This window comes from Marmota flaviventris, chromosome 10 (assembly GCF_047511675.1).
Source record: "Marmota flaviventris isolate mMarFla1 chromosome 10, mMarFla1.hap1, whole genome shotgun sequence".
NCBI lineage: Eukaryota > Metazoa > Chordata > Mammalia > Rodentia > Sciuridae > Marmota > Marmota flaviventris.
Window position 1 is genome coordinate 6,904,546 of NC_092507.1, and position 17,111 is coordinate 6,921,656.

Below are 17,111 nucleotides of genomic sequence, written 5' to 3' on the forward strand. Positions count from 1 at the left end.
TTGTGGATGGCGTGGGGTAAGCCGCTCACTCGCTGAATCGGCAGTGATTGTGCAGTGATTTTGTGACACTATTGATGCTGACTGAACTGTGAGCACTCATGGTGGATTTTGCAAGGTACACACAGTTACACGGGTACGAAGTTCACAGAGTACTGCGGTTCGTAATTTGTGAATTGTGGGCCCACCCCTCCCTTTTGCTCGAACGATTTATTATAACGAACTTTGTACCAATATACACATATTTTTGCGAAAACCAGGGTATTAAGCTCGTGCCGGGTCTTCAGTCAGGGTCTGTGGTGCAGGAGCGACCTCAGCAGTCACGTCCCCGCCGTCGCTGGGCCACCTTCCCGAAGAAGGGGGATGGAGAAGGCCGCCAAGACCCCGTCCCCGAGTCGCCGCCAGGGGGCGTGCGCAGGACAGAGAAAAGTTTCGCGCTTTGACCCCCGGCGCGGCCCGTCGCCCGTCGCTGCGGCGGGAAAAATCTCACCGGACCGTCTGGGCCACTGCCTCTTTCTGCCTTTGAGCGTCTTCCTGAGCTGGTCCGCGTGATGGAGGAGGAGGCGGAGGCCGAGGAGCAACAGCGATTCTCTTACCAGCAGGTACAGCATAAACCGGGGCCGGGCTGGGCAAGCACGGCGTCGAGCTCATGAAAGAGGAAAAGACCTCGAGGCCTCGTTTCATTTCTGGGGGTTCGCGCCCCAGTGGTCGGCTGCCGCTCGTATCTGCGCATGCGCCGGTCCTGCCGGCGCGGGCGGTTCTGGGAGGCGGTTTCCGAAGTAATGCGGCTGGGACCCGCGCGGCGGCGCTCGACGGCGGATTCCCGGGCAGCGAGGCGCGCGCGGGGCTGGCTTCGGTTCAGATCTGCGGCCTCGCCTTGTCGTTCGCGGTCGGAGGCTGGGCGCCGGCGCTAATGGGAATCCGGGCAGCGCGGCAGGCGGGACTCAGACCAGGCCACCGCGTCAGGTGGACCTGGGCTCTGGTCTCGGCTCCCCGGCTCGCGTTTCTGTTGACCTTGGCCCAAGCGCAGTGTGCTCTATGGCGAAATCCGAGTAGGAGTGACCCCTCTGGGGTGATATCGAGCGTGCTGGCGTTCCTTTCAGCGGCACAGGGATTGCAGGGTGCAGAGTCATGAGAACATCACTGTCCCGGGAAGGGACCCTGAGTGGCAGGCAGCCCCAGAGCGGACTGACCGAAGAAACGCGCGCTGGACGTTTCCTCCCTGTGTTCCTTCGCAGTGTCGAGTTTCCTCCGCCCTCTGCCCTCCCTCTTTTTTGCGTGTAACAATCAGAAAGGTTGCAAAACTCGTGCCAGGAACACCCAGGTGACTCTTCTCCATTCATTGCTTGTTAGCATTTTGCTCTATTTATGACCTTGCGCTGCGTCTTTTTTTTTTTTAAAGCTGACAGCAACCGGTATTCCCCGGTGGTCTCCCATCCCAAGCACTAACCAGGCCTGACCTTGCTTAGAGGACCGAAGAGCAATTGCCTAGCATGCCTAAGGCCCTGGGTTCAATCCCCAGAACTATGGGTTAGGGGAAAAGACCCCATAATCGTTTTGTTCTGAATTATTTGAGAATAGTTACAGAGAGCCCCCCCCCCTTTTTTTTTTTAATATTATGTGTTTTTTTATACATTTAATTTTATGTGGTGCCGAGGTTCTACCCAGTGCCTCACACATGCTAGGCAAGCGCTCTGCCACTGAACTATAACTCCAGCAACGGTCCTTTAAATATTAATAATTGAATACACATCTCACAGGAGCAAGGTGTTCTCTTCAATAAATTATCACATTTAGGAAGTTCAATATTGATAAAATTCTGTTATCAAGCATCCAGTACATATTCCCATATCCCCATTTGTTCCAAATATCTTTTGTGTGTGTGTGTGTGTGGGGGGGTACTGAAGATTGAACCCCATAGCACTGAGCTTCGTCCCCAGCCCTTCTTATTTTATGAGATTGGGTCTTTCTAAGGCTGACCTCCATCTTGGGATCCTCCTGTTTCAGTCTCCTGTCTCTGGGATCATAGACATGCACCATGTTTTTTCCTTACTGAACCCTTTTTTTTTTTTAAGCAAATGACAAAGACCCAGTTTACCAACTTTTTAAACCAAGGCTTAACATTACATATTTAAACAATTGCTAAAACTTAAAAGTTGTCTGCATTCATGCACAACTGGAAAACATCCTTAAATTTATATTAAACCAGAAATGTATTACCATTAATGCATTAATATCTTTCACTACTAAATACTTTAAAAAACAAATTATATTTTTTTTGTTAATTTTTAAAATCTATATATGACAGCAGAATGCATTACAATTCATATTACACATATAGAGCACATTTTTCATATCTCTGATGATGTACAAAGTATATTCACACCAATTTATGACTTCATTCATGTACTTTGGATAATGAAGACCATTACATTCCACCATCATTTCTAACCCCCTGCCCCCTCCCTTTCCCTCCCACCCCTCTGCCCTACCTAGAGTTCATCTCTTCCTCCCACGCTCCCCCTCCATACCCCACTATGAATCAGCCTCCTTATATTAGAGAAAACATTCGGCATTTGGTTTTTTGGGATTGGCTGACTTCACTTAGCATTGTCTTCTCCAACTCTATCCATTTACCTGCAGATGCCATGATTTTATTCTCTTTTATTGCTGAGTAATATTCCATTGTGTATATATGCCACATTTTTTAATCCATTCATCTATTGAAGGGCATCTAGGTTGGCTCCACAATTTAGCTATTGTGAATTGTGCTGCTCTAAACATTGATGTGACTATGTCCCTATAGTTGCTTTTTTAAGTGGAATCATTTCTGTGGGAGGTGTACCCTGGCAGTGTTAGCTCACTTCGGGCAGCACTACTTGGCTCACCTGTCGGACACATGGAGAGCAGACCTGTGCTGGTGTTAGAATGCAGTCTTGGCCTAGCAGTACTCAAAGTCAAGCTCACATTGTGTTATATTTTATACAAAAGCAAAGTGCATATGGAAATTACAACAATTTTAAAGACAAAAAAACATGGTCCTATTGTGTGATCCCAAAAATAAACTCAAAGTCTATGACAAGTAGGAGCTCCAATGAGCTGTTTATAAATACTTTAGGCACAATTATACTGAAAGTCAAGTTTGTTTAAATTTTTTTAAAAATGTTCCTGTTACCCCTCAAATGGTGCTTGTTATAGTTTAACATTTCTGTTTAATGCATGTGTGGAATTACTTGTTATCCAAGCATAGTAGCTGCTCCTTGCCATTTATCACTAAGGACTTTTACTGGCCATATCAACTTCTACTTTCTTTACCTTCTCAATAATTCTCTTTGTAATGATTTTCATTACATTACTAAATACTTAAAAACAAACTGAAATTATTTTCTGCCACTAGAACAATTTCAGTAGAAGTTGCTATAGATTTGAAGTTGCCCATCCTACTGCCACCAAATCATGTAGAAGAAAATGTAATGAGGCCACTGTGACCTAGTGACCCAATGAAGAAAATCCACCTCGAAATGATGGAAATCCACTGAAAGCGAGAAAAACAAGCCTGCACCTTGGTTTCTGCTTCCTTGGGGACCCTTTTGATTCCCAAAAAAGTTTTCAAATGGGTCTTCAAAGAAGTCAAATGAAAATGGGTCCCTTCCACCAAAAAATTCCCTGCAGATATCATCTGGGTTCCGGACTGTCAAAATGACTTCCACCTCCTCCTTCAGCAGTTAATCCTTCTTTGCCATGCTTGTCATAGATGTCATGCTTTAGCATCTGATAACACCTCATGTGCCTTGGCTACTTGTTTGAATTTTCTCTGTGCTTCTGCATTATTTTGAGGATTTGTATCTGGATGCCACTTTAGCGCCTGTTTCTGATATGCCTTTTTGATATCTTCGGGTGAGGCATGCCTCTGCATGCCTAGAACTTCATATAATTCACCATGTTTTAACAGATTATTGGAACAAGTCCCAGGACGGTGTAGTGGGCAGGACAGGTCTGGCAGGGCTGTGCTGGTGGCAGCAGCAGCAGTGGCTCCTTTGCCATTTTCTTTTTGTCCTTTATCTGACTACAAACTGGACTTGTGGTTTTGCAGTTCCTTTTCGTTTGCATGTACAATGAATACTTGCTGGTGGATAGTGCTCTCTTGGGTTCCAAGTCCACTTCATCTGTGTCTTCAGCAGAGATAGATGACTCACAGATAGGCTTAACAAAAGTTTGTTGACTTCATCCCAGGCCATTGCTAAGCTTGTTTTGCTCTGCTTTGAGGTTTTTCTTGGTACTTTATTCCTCTGCATGAGGAAGGAATAGTTTTTGGTGTCTTCAAGGGTTGCTGAGGGCTGGGGGGTGTAGCTCAGCGGTGGAGCTCTTGCGCATGCATAAGGCTCTGGGTTTGTTCCCTAGAACTGCAAAAAAAAAAAAAAAAAAGTGTGTGGAGGTAATTTGCAAAGGAACAGTGAAGGCTGTTGAGGTGGTACAAACCTGCTAATCAAAAGGGGGTCAGATGTGCCCTTACCTGTCTTTCCCCGTGTTCTCTACTTTTATCCTGTTTCATATAGGCCTAGCCCTGCCAGGGACTTGAAGCAGAGGCATGATTTCCTTCTGTCTTTACTCAATTAACTGCCTAAAGGGCACAGTCTCTGACTTGGTTTGTCATTGTGTTTCTCAATACGTAGCACACTGCAAGTAACTGGCTGATAGTTGTGGAATAACTGAGGGAAGGTTTGCTGATACTTGGCAAGTACCAGTCTGACATCTCCTACTGATCTGCCATCGTAATTCCTTATTTTTACGTGACATAAGTCATTACAATAGCTGAAAGTAATGTTTCTACAAGTCATACTCCAGAAGATCTCATTAACTGATTAGGACACGTGAAGAGTTACTCAGCCATTATGGAAAGTGCTGAAGAAATTAGGCTGAGCAGATCTTCTTGGTCTTATTTATTTATTTAATTTTGGCACCAGGGATTGAACCCAGTAGTACGTAACCACTGAGTCACATCTCCAGCCCATTTTTTTAATTTTATTTAGAGACAGGATCTCACGGAGTTGTTTAGGGCCTTGCTAAGTTGCTGAGGCTGGTTTTGAACTCATCATCCACCTGTCTCAGCCTCCTGAACTGCTGGGATTACAGATGTGTGCCAGTACACCCAGTTTATTTATTATTATTATTTTTACTTTTTTGGTACTTGGGATTGAACCCAGGGTGCTCTACCACTGAGCTGTGTCCCCAGACCTTTATTTTTTATTTTGAGCAGAGTCTTGCTAAGTTGCTGAGGCTGGCCTTGAACTTTTTGATCATCTTACCTCACCCTCGCAAGTAGCTGGGATTGTAGGCATATACCACTGCACCCGGATGGTCTTTTTTTTTTTTAATATTTATCTTTTAGTTGTAGTTGGACACAATACCTTTATTTTATTTTTTGAGAGAGAGGAGGGGGAGAGAGAGAGAGAGACAGACAAATTTTTTTTTAATATTTATTTTTTAGTTTTCGGCGGACACATCTTTGTATGTGGTGCTGAGGATCGAACCCGGGCTGCACGCATGCCAGGCGAGCACGCTACCGCTTGAGCCACATCCCCAGCCCAACAATACCTTTATTTTATTTATTTATATGTGGTGCTGAGGATCAAACCCAGGGCTTTGCACGTGCTGGGCGAACCCTCTATCACTGAGCCACAACCCCAGTCCCGGCCCAGCTGGTCTTAATTCTTAAAGGTGTGGAAAGCTCTTATTTGTAAACTCATTCCCCCCTCCCCTGCAAAGTATTTTGACTTTTTTTTTTTTTTTTTTTTTCCTTCCAGAGGCTAAAAGCTGCTGTTCACTACACGGTGGGTTGTCTTTGTGAGGAAGTCACCTCGGACAAAGAGATGCAGTTCAGCAAACAAACCATTGCAGCAATTTCAGAGTTAACTTTTCGACAGTGCGGTATGAAGCCAGGGTCTTCCTCTCTGTGTCTATCTATCCCGTAGGTTGGTCTGCCTGGGAGCAGTGTGCGGGTGGGACTGTGGTGTCTCTTACCCACACACGGAGGATGTCATCATCGTCACATTCTTCATGAAAAACTTTTCCTGGCTGTGAGATTTGGACATTTTATGGGAAGAACTGTTAGAGTTTTTTTCCTATTGCACCAACACTAAGGTATTAACGCCTTTTTTATTATCTTTTAAACTGCCCTGATGGCTAGAACATTAGACATTAAATTTTTTATTTCAATGCTTTATAACATTTTTATATCACGTGTTTTGACAGCTGAATTTGTGGTATTGGTACTTGCTTAACTTTAGAGGAAATTAGTGCCCTCACAAGCCCTAACCTGTTGCAGAATTTAATATTAAAGTATAGTTCCTATAATTTCTAGAAACTAAAGGTGGAGTCATAATTAATGGAAGGCTTATAATAAAGGGTGGAGGCTGTGAGAAGGACAAGGAGGTCATCATGATTAAAAAAGCTAAGGGCTGTGGGGCTGGGATTGTGGCTCAGCAGTAGAGCTGCTTGCCTAGCAGACTCGGGGCCTTGGGTTCGATCCTCAGCACCACATAAAAATAAGTGAATGAAATAAAGGTATTGGGTCCAACTACAACATACATACATACATACATACATACATACATAAATAAAAGCTAAGGGCTGTTACCAAATGATGGGGCTGCCTGAAATGCCTCCACTCCCCTTTAAAAGGGTTCCCTGTGTTAATCACTGGCAGTACGGTGCAGCATCCACATCCCCCTTCTCCTGAAATGAGACTGTGCTCAGGGTGGTTAAAGTGTATCCCTTTTTTTCTCTTTCAGAAAATTTTGCCAAAGACCTGGAAATGTTTGCCAGGTGGGTCGAGAGCTTGCTGATGTAGTGCTGCTTGCTTATGTTCTGCTGATGCTCTCCATCCGGGATGTGTGTGTGTGTGTGTGTGTGTGTGTGTGTGTGTGTGTGTCAGGAGAGCTTTGGCTTGTTGTGTTTTAGAACTTTGTAGATGCTTCGTCTCTAATCATGATTCTGCAGGAATATAGCATCTGCTTTAATCATGCCGATTCAGACTTGGCATCTTTGGAAGTTCTCCAAGTGTTTTCTGGTAAAAAACCTAAGTTACTCATTTCCAGGTTGAAAAGGCCTGAGTGATATCTCCAGGACTCTGAATGTGCTGGTGTCTATTTTAAGAACCACGCTTTGAGGATGGTTTGATTGCTCTGTGTCTGAGTGTAGGCTGTCGGCCCTCTGAGGGGGCCCATTGGGCTCCACTGCAGTGATTGTTCGCAGGTGTATGGATAGTGATGGACAACAGAGGCTTTCGTTTTGCCACCAAATGAGTAAGACATGCTCTGTGGAAAGGGGCAATTTGCTTTCAGCTGGTAAAGCTTGAGCTTTTACAAGTGATTTATGTTCATCTCTTCAATTAGTACCTCAGGTAATTGAAAACAATCGCAAGAAATTGCTTTTGTGCAACAGCTGGAATGACTAAGGCATGGAAGGCTGAAGCTTTCTTGCTATCGCTTCTGAGCTGGTGCCAGTGCCTCCCATGCCCACCCTGTTCACCTTGCTCCTATTAGCTCTTTGTTTCTGGAATGAATATTTTGAATGAATTAAAGCACTAGGTTCTCAGAGGGCAGGTTCTAAATTTTTCCTACTCCTGTATATATTAGTCCCTAAAAACCGCTTAGTATTCTCAATTTGGCCAAGAGGGATATTAAGGGATACCCATAGTTTAAATGGCTTGTTCGTTGTTCACTTGGGCTGCCCCTGTGTGGCCTTCCACATTAAGTACATTTATCACCTTTGTTTCCCATTTTTGTGTTAGATGTAGAAAAAGACAAGGAAAATTTTGGAATACTTTTGTAAAAATTCTAGAAAGAAAAATGCATTTAGGAGCTGAGGGTATAGCTCAGCGAAAGAGTGTGTGCTCAGCATGTGGGAGGCCCTGGGTTCCATTGCCATCAAAAATAAAAAAGATGGGCTGGGGATGTGGCTCAAGCGGTAGGTAGCGCTCTCACCTGGCATGTGTGGGGCACTGGGTTTGATCCTCAGCACCACATAAAAATAAAATAAAGATGTTGTGTCCACTGAAAACTAAAAACTAAATATTAAAAAAAATTTCTCTTAAAAAAAAAATAAAATAAAAAAGGTGGTGGTGGAAGAAATTAGAAATATTTAGCATAGCAACATATTATGTTTTCAGATATTTTGTGTTTTTCATAATTTCATGAAAGGTTAATCTGCTGCTGCATCCTATGGGGAAGCAGTATGTGTGAGACTTAAGACCGGAGCTCTAGAAGGCAGGAGCTCACAGCTGACATAAAAATCTTTTCAGTGGGTTGGGCTATAGCTCAGTTGACTGAGTGCTTGACTTGCATGTACAAGGCCCCTGGGTTCAATCCCCAGCACCAAAAACAAAAAATGTTTAATGAGAGGGCTTCTGAAAAGGCTCTCAACAGCTCTTCTCTGAATCCTACTATTAGAGGCTCTCCTCACTTCATTGTCACCTGTGTGTTCCCAAGCTCCCCCAGACTTTTCCTTAGAGCCAGAGCCATGCAGAACCCAGCAAGCTGGCCTGGGATGGGTATGCATCCCTTCTACCTGGGACAGTCCACAAGTGCAGATTTTCTTTGAAGACTCATTCTTTATCTGAATTTTACCTTTTTGTGATATTCCAGCTTGCTTTCATATAAAAAATTATTCTTTTAAAGCTTATTGCTGAATAAGACTGATGTTCTGAAAATGTCACTTGTTTTTCTTGGAGCTTTGTGTATTCTCTATCACAGTCTATAATCCCAGGGTTATAATGGCCCCTGTTTGAGAAATTTAACTATGTATTTCAGGCCAGCTGTATTTTAAACAGTCTTTGTAGACTGGTCTGGGAACCTAATCAGCATTTATAACATTTTGATGAAAAAATGCATTTACATTCTAAATAAATAATTTACCTGCAAGCTTGGCAAAACCGTTTCCCAGTTTACATTGTAAGTTTCCTTTATTTAGTTTGGAATTTTTAGTCTTCTCATTTTTTTTTTTTTTAAGACAGAGTGAGAGGGCTGGGGATGTGGCTCAAGCGGTAGCGCGCTCGCCTGGCATGCGTGCAGCCCGGGTTCGATCCTCAGCACCACATACAAACAGAGATGTTGTGTCCGCCAATAACTGAAAAATAAATATTAAAAAATTCTCTCTCTCTCTCTCTCTCTCTCTCTAAAAAAAAAATTCAGAGGGAGAGAGAGAGAGAAAATTTTAATATTTATTTTTTAGTTCTCGGCGGACACAACATCTTTGTTTGTATGTGGTGCTGAGGATGGAACCCGGGCCGCACGCATGTCAGGCGAGCGCGCTACCGCTTGAGCCACATCCCCAGCCCTTCTCATATTGTTAATATGTTCACATTCAAAACTTTTAAGGTAGATATTCTATAGTAAATAAATTCTGGGAATCTTTTTGAAATAGTTTTTAGAACATGAACCTGTGTTGCTTAGAGTATTATATGAAAGATTGCTGGGCTGGGGGTTTAGGTCAGTGGTAGAGCACTTTCCTAGCATGCTTGAGGCCCTGGGTTTCACCCCCAATACTGCAAAAGGGAAAGAAAAGAAAGGAAAGAAAAATTGCTGTTATTTTCCCTGGAGTAATTTTCGGGAGTCAGAGGTTTGTTTTAGGAGAGTCTGATGTTTTGTGGTTGGTGTGGGATTTACCTGTTCCTCCATGTAGGAGAGAATTAACTTTAAAATCTGGTGCAAATACCAGATACCACACCAAGAGTTAGGATTGAGTTTGTTGTTTCCCCAGAACTTCCTTGTGAATAGATAAGGTCACTCTGTAGAATGGTGTGCATATTCCTTTCACTTATTTCTTTTTTTTTTAATATTTATTTATTTATGTATCTTTAGTTTTTTTAGGTGGATATATTAGTTTGTTTTTATGTGGTGCTGAGGATCGAACCCATTGCCTCATGCATGCTAGGCAAGCACTCTACCACTAAGCCACCACCCCACTCTACCACTAAGCCACCACCCCAGCCCCATCACTTATTTCTTTCATTGCACTTTAAGTAAACACAGATAAGAGCGGTCCAATGGTGTGACTAAGACTGGGCCCTACTGTGTACTTGGTACTCCAGTGAGGCTGTCTGTAGTCAGGCCTCATACTTTGTGGCTGCCTTTATATCTCCTTCTGTTTGTCCTGCTCCTTGCAGGTTGTTGATTAGCACTTATCTCCCCGCCTCCTATGTACTGGGGATTGAACCCAGGACATTCTACCACTGAGTTACATCCCCAGCTCTTTTAAAATTTTGTTTGGAGTCAAGGTCTGGTTGTGACTAGGCTGGCCTCTTGCCTTGGCCTCCTAGGTACTTAGGATTGTATGTGTTCGCCACTGAATTCAGCTAGAAGTTCCCTCTTAAAACGGGTATTATCTCATGACAAGCAGATATTGTCATTCATGATGAAATGACATGTGATACAGTACATTTAGCGGGAGATAATTTCTGTGTGATTTTATCTTTAACTCAGCAGTTATTCAGTGAGGACTAATATGTGCTGACCACTTTGCTAGTTATTAAGGATACATTGATTCTTACTTATTCCTGATTACAAAGTTCTTATTTATTTTGGGCATAAGTTAATAATGGCAAGAAAGGATTAATCAGAGTAATAAATTATTGAATAGAGCTCATTATCTGAAATTATCTTTCATAGCAAGGATAAGAGGACTGGAATGAGACTTTGGGTCCAAGCTGTGAGCAAGAAACAGACTTCAACTTAAAGGATGTTCTTTGTTCTGCTGAGGCTGCTGTGGAGGCGAGGCAGAAACAGTTCCCAGGTGCTGGGAGGCATCTGCATATACTTTTTCCTGTCATTTATCCCTTGGAAAAGAGCTTTGGGATCTTGCTATAAGTAAAGCCACTCTTCATGGAAATTCTCTTGCTCTTCTATTTAATGTGTATTTAAGCAGAAGCTCTCTTTGTATTTTGAGGCTTATTTTCTCTAAAGTTGTACACTGACATTTTTCTTGCTCTTCCTGTGGTATTCACTGTGATCACGCAAGACACTTTGGAAGGATTTTTAACTCCTCCATCTCCTTCTGCATATCTGGCCCCTGTGGCCCCTGGGCAAGGTGAACAGTTGGGTTTCTGCCTTCTCTGGGTCTTCTTGGGTCTAATTGGTGTCTTGCTAGTAACCTTACTCATTTTAAATGTTACTATTGCTTAATGACCACTATCTAACAAGATGATTACTTAGGGATACTGGCTAGTTTGAAGTCTGACCGTGAGTTAGGATTGAAGTTAGGATTAAAGTTCATCAGAACCTTAAATAGGGGGCTGGGGATGTGGCTCAAGCGGTAGCGTGCTCGCCTGGCATGCGTGAGACCCAGGTTCGATCCTCAGCACCACATACAAACAATGATGTTGTGTCCACCGAGAACTAAAAAATAAATATTAAAAAATTCTCTCTCTCTCTCTCTTTAAAAAAAAAACAAAAAAAACTGTAGCTTCTTCAAAGTTAACCTTTAAAAAAAAAAAAAGAACCTTAAATAGCAAACATTTTGGTGACTTGTTTCTGCCCTTTCCATAGACATGCAAAAAGAAGCACAATTAACACTGAGGACGTGAAGCTCTTAGCCAGGAGGAGTAATTCACTGGTGAGAGATGAATTTCTTTGCTCATTCCCCTTTCCCATCAGAATACATTATTCCCAATTAATCACTTGAAGCCATGAAGTTAATCCCTAGGGCACCTTGCATTAAAAACTAGAGATGGTTGAACTATGCAGACCTGCCTGAAATTTATGATCTTTCTTTCATGATGATGAATCTTATGAAGCAATTTGAAATTTTTTAATCAGCACTCTCTGAATTTCATAATTTGCCCTTTTTGTAATCTCTCAAAACTTTGGTTCCATGTTTCATTTACAGCATGATGTCAGAGACTGGTCACAGGCTAATCTGTGGGGAGGGTTCTTTATAGTATCCATAGTTCTCCTCACAGGCAAGGTGTGGAAGAGTATCTATGAGGCTGAATGTGCAGGAAAAAGCATTTTCTCTCTCTCCTTTTTCTTTCGTTTTTCTTTTGGTGGGGTAGCGCAGTGTGGGAGGAGTATTGGGAAATCAGGCCAGGAGTGGTTTACTACTGAGCTATCTTTATTTTTTATTTCAAGACAGGGTCTCACTAAGTTGCTTATGACCTTGTTGAGTTACCCAGGCTGGCCTTGAATTTGCAGTTTTCCTGCTTCAGCCTCCCAAGTAGCTGAGATCACAGGCATGTACCACTGCATCTGGTGACATTTTCTATCTTTTCAAGTCTAGAAATTATTTTGACTAAACTTTCATTTTTCAGGTAAAGACACAGAGATGCTATGATCATCCCAGGCTAGTGGCTGTGACTGATAGCAGACCCAGGACACCAGGAGGTGTCCTAAGTCCAATGCTAGCAATTAATACACTGATGGCCCTCAATAATGTGGTCTCCACAAGGACAGGGTTTTTTTTGCTTTTGTTCTCAGCTCCATTAACACTACTTCTAGAATAGTGCCTGCCACAAAAAAGGTGCTCAATAAATAGTTGTTCATGAATTAATCTGTGTAGTATTTTACTTAAACTCCTGCCTCAGCCTTCTGAATAGCTAAAACTATAGGCACACACCACCACACTCCACCTGGGTGGGTTTTTAATAATATATCTTATTAGTCCCACTTTATAGGCTTGGCAACTGAAGTTCAGTAACTCCCCAAAGTTAAATAGGAAGTTTTGTGATTGAAAGCTGAAGCTTAACCTTCTGGCCCTCAATCCAGTGCTGTTTTCTTCACCTTATCTTTTCTACTCTCCTCTCTTAATATCCTTTCTCCAAAGTTTAAGTCAAGATTAAGGATGTGGCATTGGGCAGACATTCTTCTCTTTGTAACTTCTGCACAGTTATAATTTATTTGGTCTCCTTTAGTTATCAATTTCTGTTGCAAAGGGATGATCATTCACCTCATCTAGGAATATTAATTGGGAAGTCATCTCCTTGGATGTTTGTTTACTTCATAATATTGTTTTTATTTTGAACTCTTTTAATTTTTTTTTCACCTGATACACCTTATTACAGAGGAGTATAGCTAAATTTGTGCATTAGACCAAGTCCTCCGAGAGCAGGAGGAACTTTTCTTATTTATCTTGTATCCCTAGTACTTGCAACATAGCAGTTGCCCAATAAACTTTAGTTGGATAAATTTAAGGGGTGTTGATTATATTCGAGCTTTGTTTTTTGTAGTGTTGAGGATGGAAACCCCTTTTGCCTTATGAATGCTAAGCAAACACTTTGTCACTGAGCTCCACCCCGGCCCTCCACTTTTACTTTATGTAGTAAATTTCTACAAACTTCATTTTTTTTTTTCACCTGGGGCCTTCCACATGCAAACTTCCCATTTTAAATTCTTTCGATTATTCAAGGAACTCTTACACTGAAATATACTGTTTGGAAGATACGTGGATAGCACTCAGTTGATTTTTATAGTTGATTCCTTTTTCTAGAAAAAAGTTTTGAAGCTGCCTTTAACTCTAAGAGGTGTAACCCAGGCTTTTCTACCCAAATTCTCTGGATGTGAGTGGTTGGGGACGGTGTGGCTGTTATTTTTAGGTTTAATGATTTACAAGCAGATTAAGTACTTTTTTTTTTTTTGTAGCTAAAATACATCACAGAGAAAAATGATGAGATTGCTCAGTTTAACCTGGAACGGAAGGCAAAGAAGAAAAACAAGTCAGAGGATGTTAACAAAAGCTCAAGGGAAACAGTAGAAGCTGAAGCAGTGGACAGTGAGGACTGAGCTCCCACCACTGAGGCAGCTCTCTGCAGGTAGAGCCTCTGGGAGTGTCTGTTGCCTCAAAGAGAATTTTGAAGTGATAAGTAGAGATTTAAAAGAAAAAGAGGCTAGGCAGCTTTGTGTGCTGAATTCTCCAAGCCATTAACTGCAGAAGCTAGTTTAAAAGACACCCAGAAAGTCCAGCAAATACTCCTGTGTATTCCTCAAGCACAACAAGAAGGCATGTGTATGAATGGTATATCTTGGGACTTACACACACTATGGCTAATAAAATTGTGTGAGCAAGTAAGCATGATAGACTTTTTCAAACAGAAATCATAGTTATTTTTCATTCTTTTACGTAATTTTCTTAGCCAAAAGGCAATCTCTGAAAGATGAATAAAGCTGTACTTATGTAGCTGTCTGATTATCAGTATTTTTAAATCCATGCCACTGTGATCACAGGTAAAAAGATGATGTTTTAGAATGCTTCTTTTTGCTTTTTAAAGATAATTTTCTCCAGAAACACAGTCCACATGACTTTTCTCTGGCTATTTTGTAATTCAACTGTGTTTTACTGTGTAGAAATTTTGCTTAAGTGGAAGATCTGAAGCTACCACTGCAAAACATTTCAGGATGTTGTCCTCCGTTTTAGTTTTTGAGAGATGATGTTGCCAAGGGCACCAGTTCTACTGTCTTTTCATGTTTTGGGGTTCTTAGAGGTCCAGGACCAGCCTTTCCCTTATGGGGCAATAGAGATTGCACATACAGGGCTGGGGATGTGGCTCAAGCAGCAGCGCCCTCGCCTGGCATGCGTGCGGCGCGGGTTTGATCCTCAGCACCACATACAAACAGAGATGTTGTGTCCTCCAAGAACTAAAAAATAAATATTAAAATTCTCTCTCTCTTTAAAAAAAAAAAAAAGAGAGAGAGAGATTGCACACACAGAATGTTCTCAACACATTGTCTCTTTGGATCTTCACAACTTTATGACTGTCCCTTTTTATTGAAAAGCTGAGTCTTGGCACAGTTAACCAGCTGCCCAGGATCACCAGGTTGTTTATCAATAGAGATGGAATTTGCATTTAGGGCTGTTGACACTCTTGTGGGAAAGAGTAAAAGGGCATGCACTTTGGGTAGAATTTATACCATCCATGCCTCCAATAGCAGCAGAAGATACCCCCACAGTCTGACCCAAGGGAAATGCTGGCCATGGTCAGAGTCAAGCACTGACCTCACACTTAATGGTTTCAGGTTCTGCAAAGAACCAATCATTTGAGCCCATATGTTAATTGTAACATCTGGATGTCACATCAATGACAGAAAAGTGAATCATAAGGCCTTCCATTGTTCACATACATTCAGCCAAAGATCTGCATGAAAAGTTGTATTTGCAGATAAACTGTCTTTAAATATCTCCTCAAAAAAAGTGTAGGGTATGGGTACTATGTACTTCCCAAAGATTGATAGAACTAGGTCTGCATCTTGGTTCAGCAACCCTAATAGCTGTGTTACTTTCTGAAACTTTGTGTTTTTATCAGTGAAATAGGGTTAAAAATACCTTATAACAAGGTTGTGTGTGATAATAAAAGGAAATAGGTAGGACTCTTATAACAGTGTATTTGTAAATTTCTGTAGCTGCAGAGTCTCATTCTGCATGTGACTGAAAATGGTGAGCCTGTGTGTGCAGTCATGTCTGGTCTGATTAGAGGCATGTAGAGGACACCTACTGTGTGGCAGGAGTATTTTGACATATTTTCAAGCCAGATTAGAAAACTGACTTGACATTCATGTGGTCTTTTGGTTTATGTGGCACATTTATTCATGTTCTATTTCTACTTTAGACAAATGGTCTTACAACACATTTTTCAGGGATGCCACATTGGGGCAGGCCAGACTTGGTAGGAAGTAGTGACTTGGCTCCCCATGTTCTCTGAAGCTGCCTATTCCCTGCACATTCCAGTTAGGGTTTAGTTTATTCTAGAAGGTCCAAGGTGATGTTGATCATCCTCTAGGATTCTATCTTGGTGACAGAGGGTGAAAAAGGAAGTAGGGGCTACTTCCTCATGGGCTTGCTCCTGGAAACTCATCTGAACTTTCATTAGACCAACCATGTGAAGAGGCTGATGTCTGAAAAAAATGTGGCCTGGAAACACAAGGCAGTTTACATTTAAGGTAGTTGTTGTCCTGCTTAGACCAATTCCTCACAAAGCTTGAAATAAACAATCCTGAGCAAATTTTTTGTTAGTGACATTTTAACAGGAGCCAGGAAGGGTTGGAAATATCTCCTTGTGCAGAGAAAGCTCTGCACCAGGTTGTAGATGGCTGATATCTTTTTTTTTTTTGATAGTAGGGATTTGAACCCAGGGGTGATTAACCACTGAACTACATCACCAGTCCTTTTTATTTTTTATTTTGAGACAAAGTCTCCCCGAGTTGCTCAGGGCCTCACTAAGTAGCTGGGGCTGGCCTTGAATTTGTGATCTTTCTGCCTCAGCCTCCCAAGTCACTGGGATTACAGGTGTGTGCCACCATGCCCACTTTAAAAAAAAAAAAAAAATTTAGTTGTAGATGGACACAATACCTTTATTTTATTTATTTATTTTTATGTGGTGCTGAGACTTGAACCCAGTGCCTCCAAGCACTCTACCACTGAGCCATAACCCCAGCCCCTATGCCCAGCTTGTTGACTGATATCTTTTTTATTTTTATTTTTTGATTCTAATTTGTTATATGATGGCTGATATCTTAAAACTTAGATATCTAAGAAAAGTTTATCAAGCCCAGTGTGGTGGCGCATGCCTGTAATCCCAGCAGCTTGGGAGGCTGAGGCAGGAGTATTGCAAGCTCAAAGCCAGCCTCAGCAAAAGTGAGGTGCCAAGTGACTCAGTGAGACCCTGTCTCTAAATAAAATATAATAGGGCTGGGGATGTGGCTCAGTGACTGAGTGCCCCTGAGTTCAATCCCAGGAACCCCCAAAATGAAAGGCTCATTGGGTCATGCTGATGCCCTTTGCTGAATTAGGAGATCTCTGGAGAACCTCAGAGGAAGGTTAGTCCATCTCCCCACTAATGCAGGAACCAGTCTATAGCATTCCTGCTGCACCTGCTTGAACACCTCTAAGGACAGAGCTCTTTCCATTAGTAGACTTGAAGTTTATAAGTTTCTTCTGTATGTAAAGAGAAGACTTGATCTTCAAACTTCAATCTGTGTCCTAGTTCTATCCATTAGGATAAGCAGACCTGTTTTTTGTAGTAGTTCAGAACTGAGCTCCTTTTCATCAAAGTTCCCATTGTTCATCTTTTCAGAAACATGTCCTTGTATAAAACATTAGACTAAGAGGTCCAGGAGGGTGGGCCTTGAGGT

General features: G+C 42.1%; 1 protein-coding gene and 1 pseudogene across 3 annotated transcripts in view; one reads left to right on the plus strand and one right to left on the minus strand.

The window, feature by feature from the left end:
- Positions 1-460: 460 nt before the first annotated feature.
- Positions 461-17,111, plus strand: part of Pex14 (peroxisomal biogenesis factor 14) — a 195,168-nt gene continuing 178,517 nt past the window's right edge. The window contains exons 1-5 of one of the 3 annotated variants that reach the window (XM_027947535.2): positions 461-599; positions 5,802-5,925; positions 6,789-6,822; positions 11,541-11,607; positions 13,629-13,798. In XM_027947535.2, coding sequence (XP_027803336.1) covers positions 549-599; positions 5,802-5,925; positions 6,789-6,822; positions 11,541-11,607; positions 13,629-13,769 — 417 coding nt within the window. In that variant the 5' untranslated portion in view covers positions 461-548 and the 3' untranslated portion in view covers positions 13,770-13,798. Of the gene's footprint in view, positions 600-5,801; positions 5,926-6,788; positions 6,823-11,540; positions 11,608-13,628; positions 14,166-17,111 lie in introns of those variants that run through there. The other 2 variants (XM_027947536.2, XM_071617342.1) reach the window with 2 other exon arrangements.
- Positions 3,227-4,768, minus strand: LOC114102269 (dnaJ homolog subfamily B member 6-like; annotated as a pseudogene).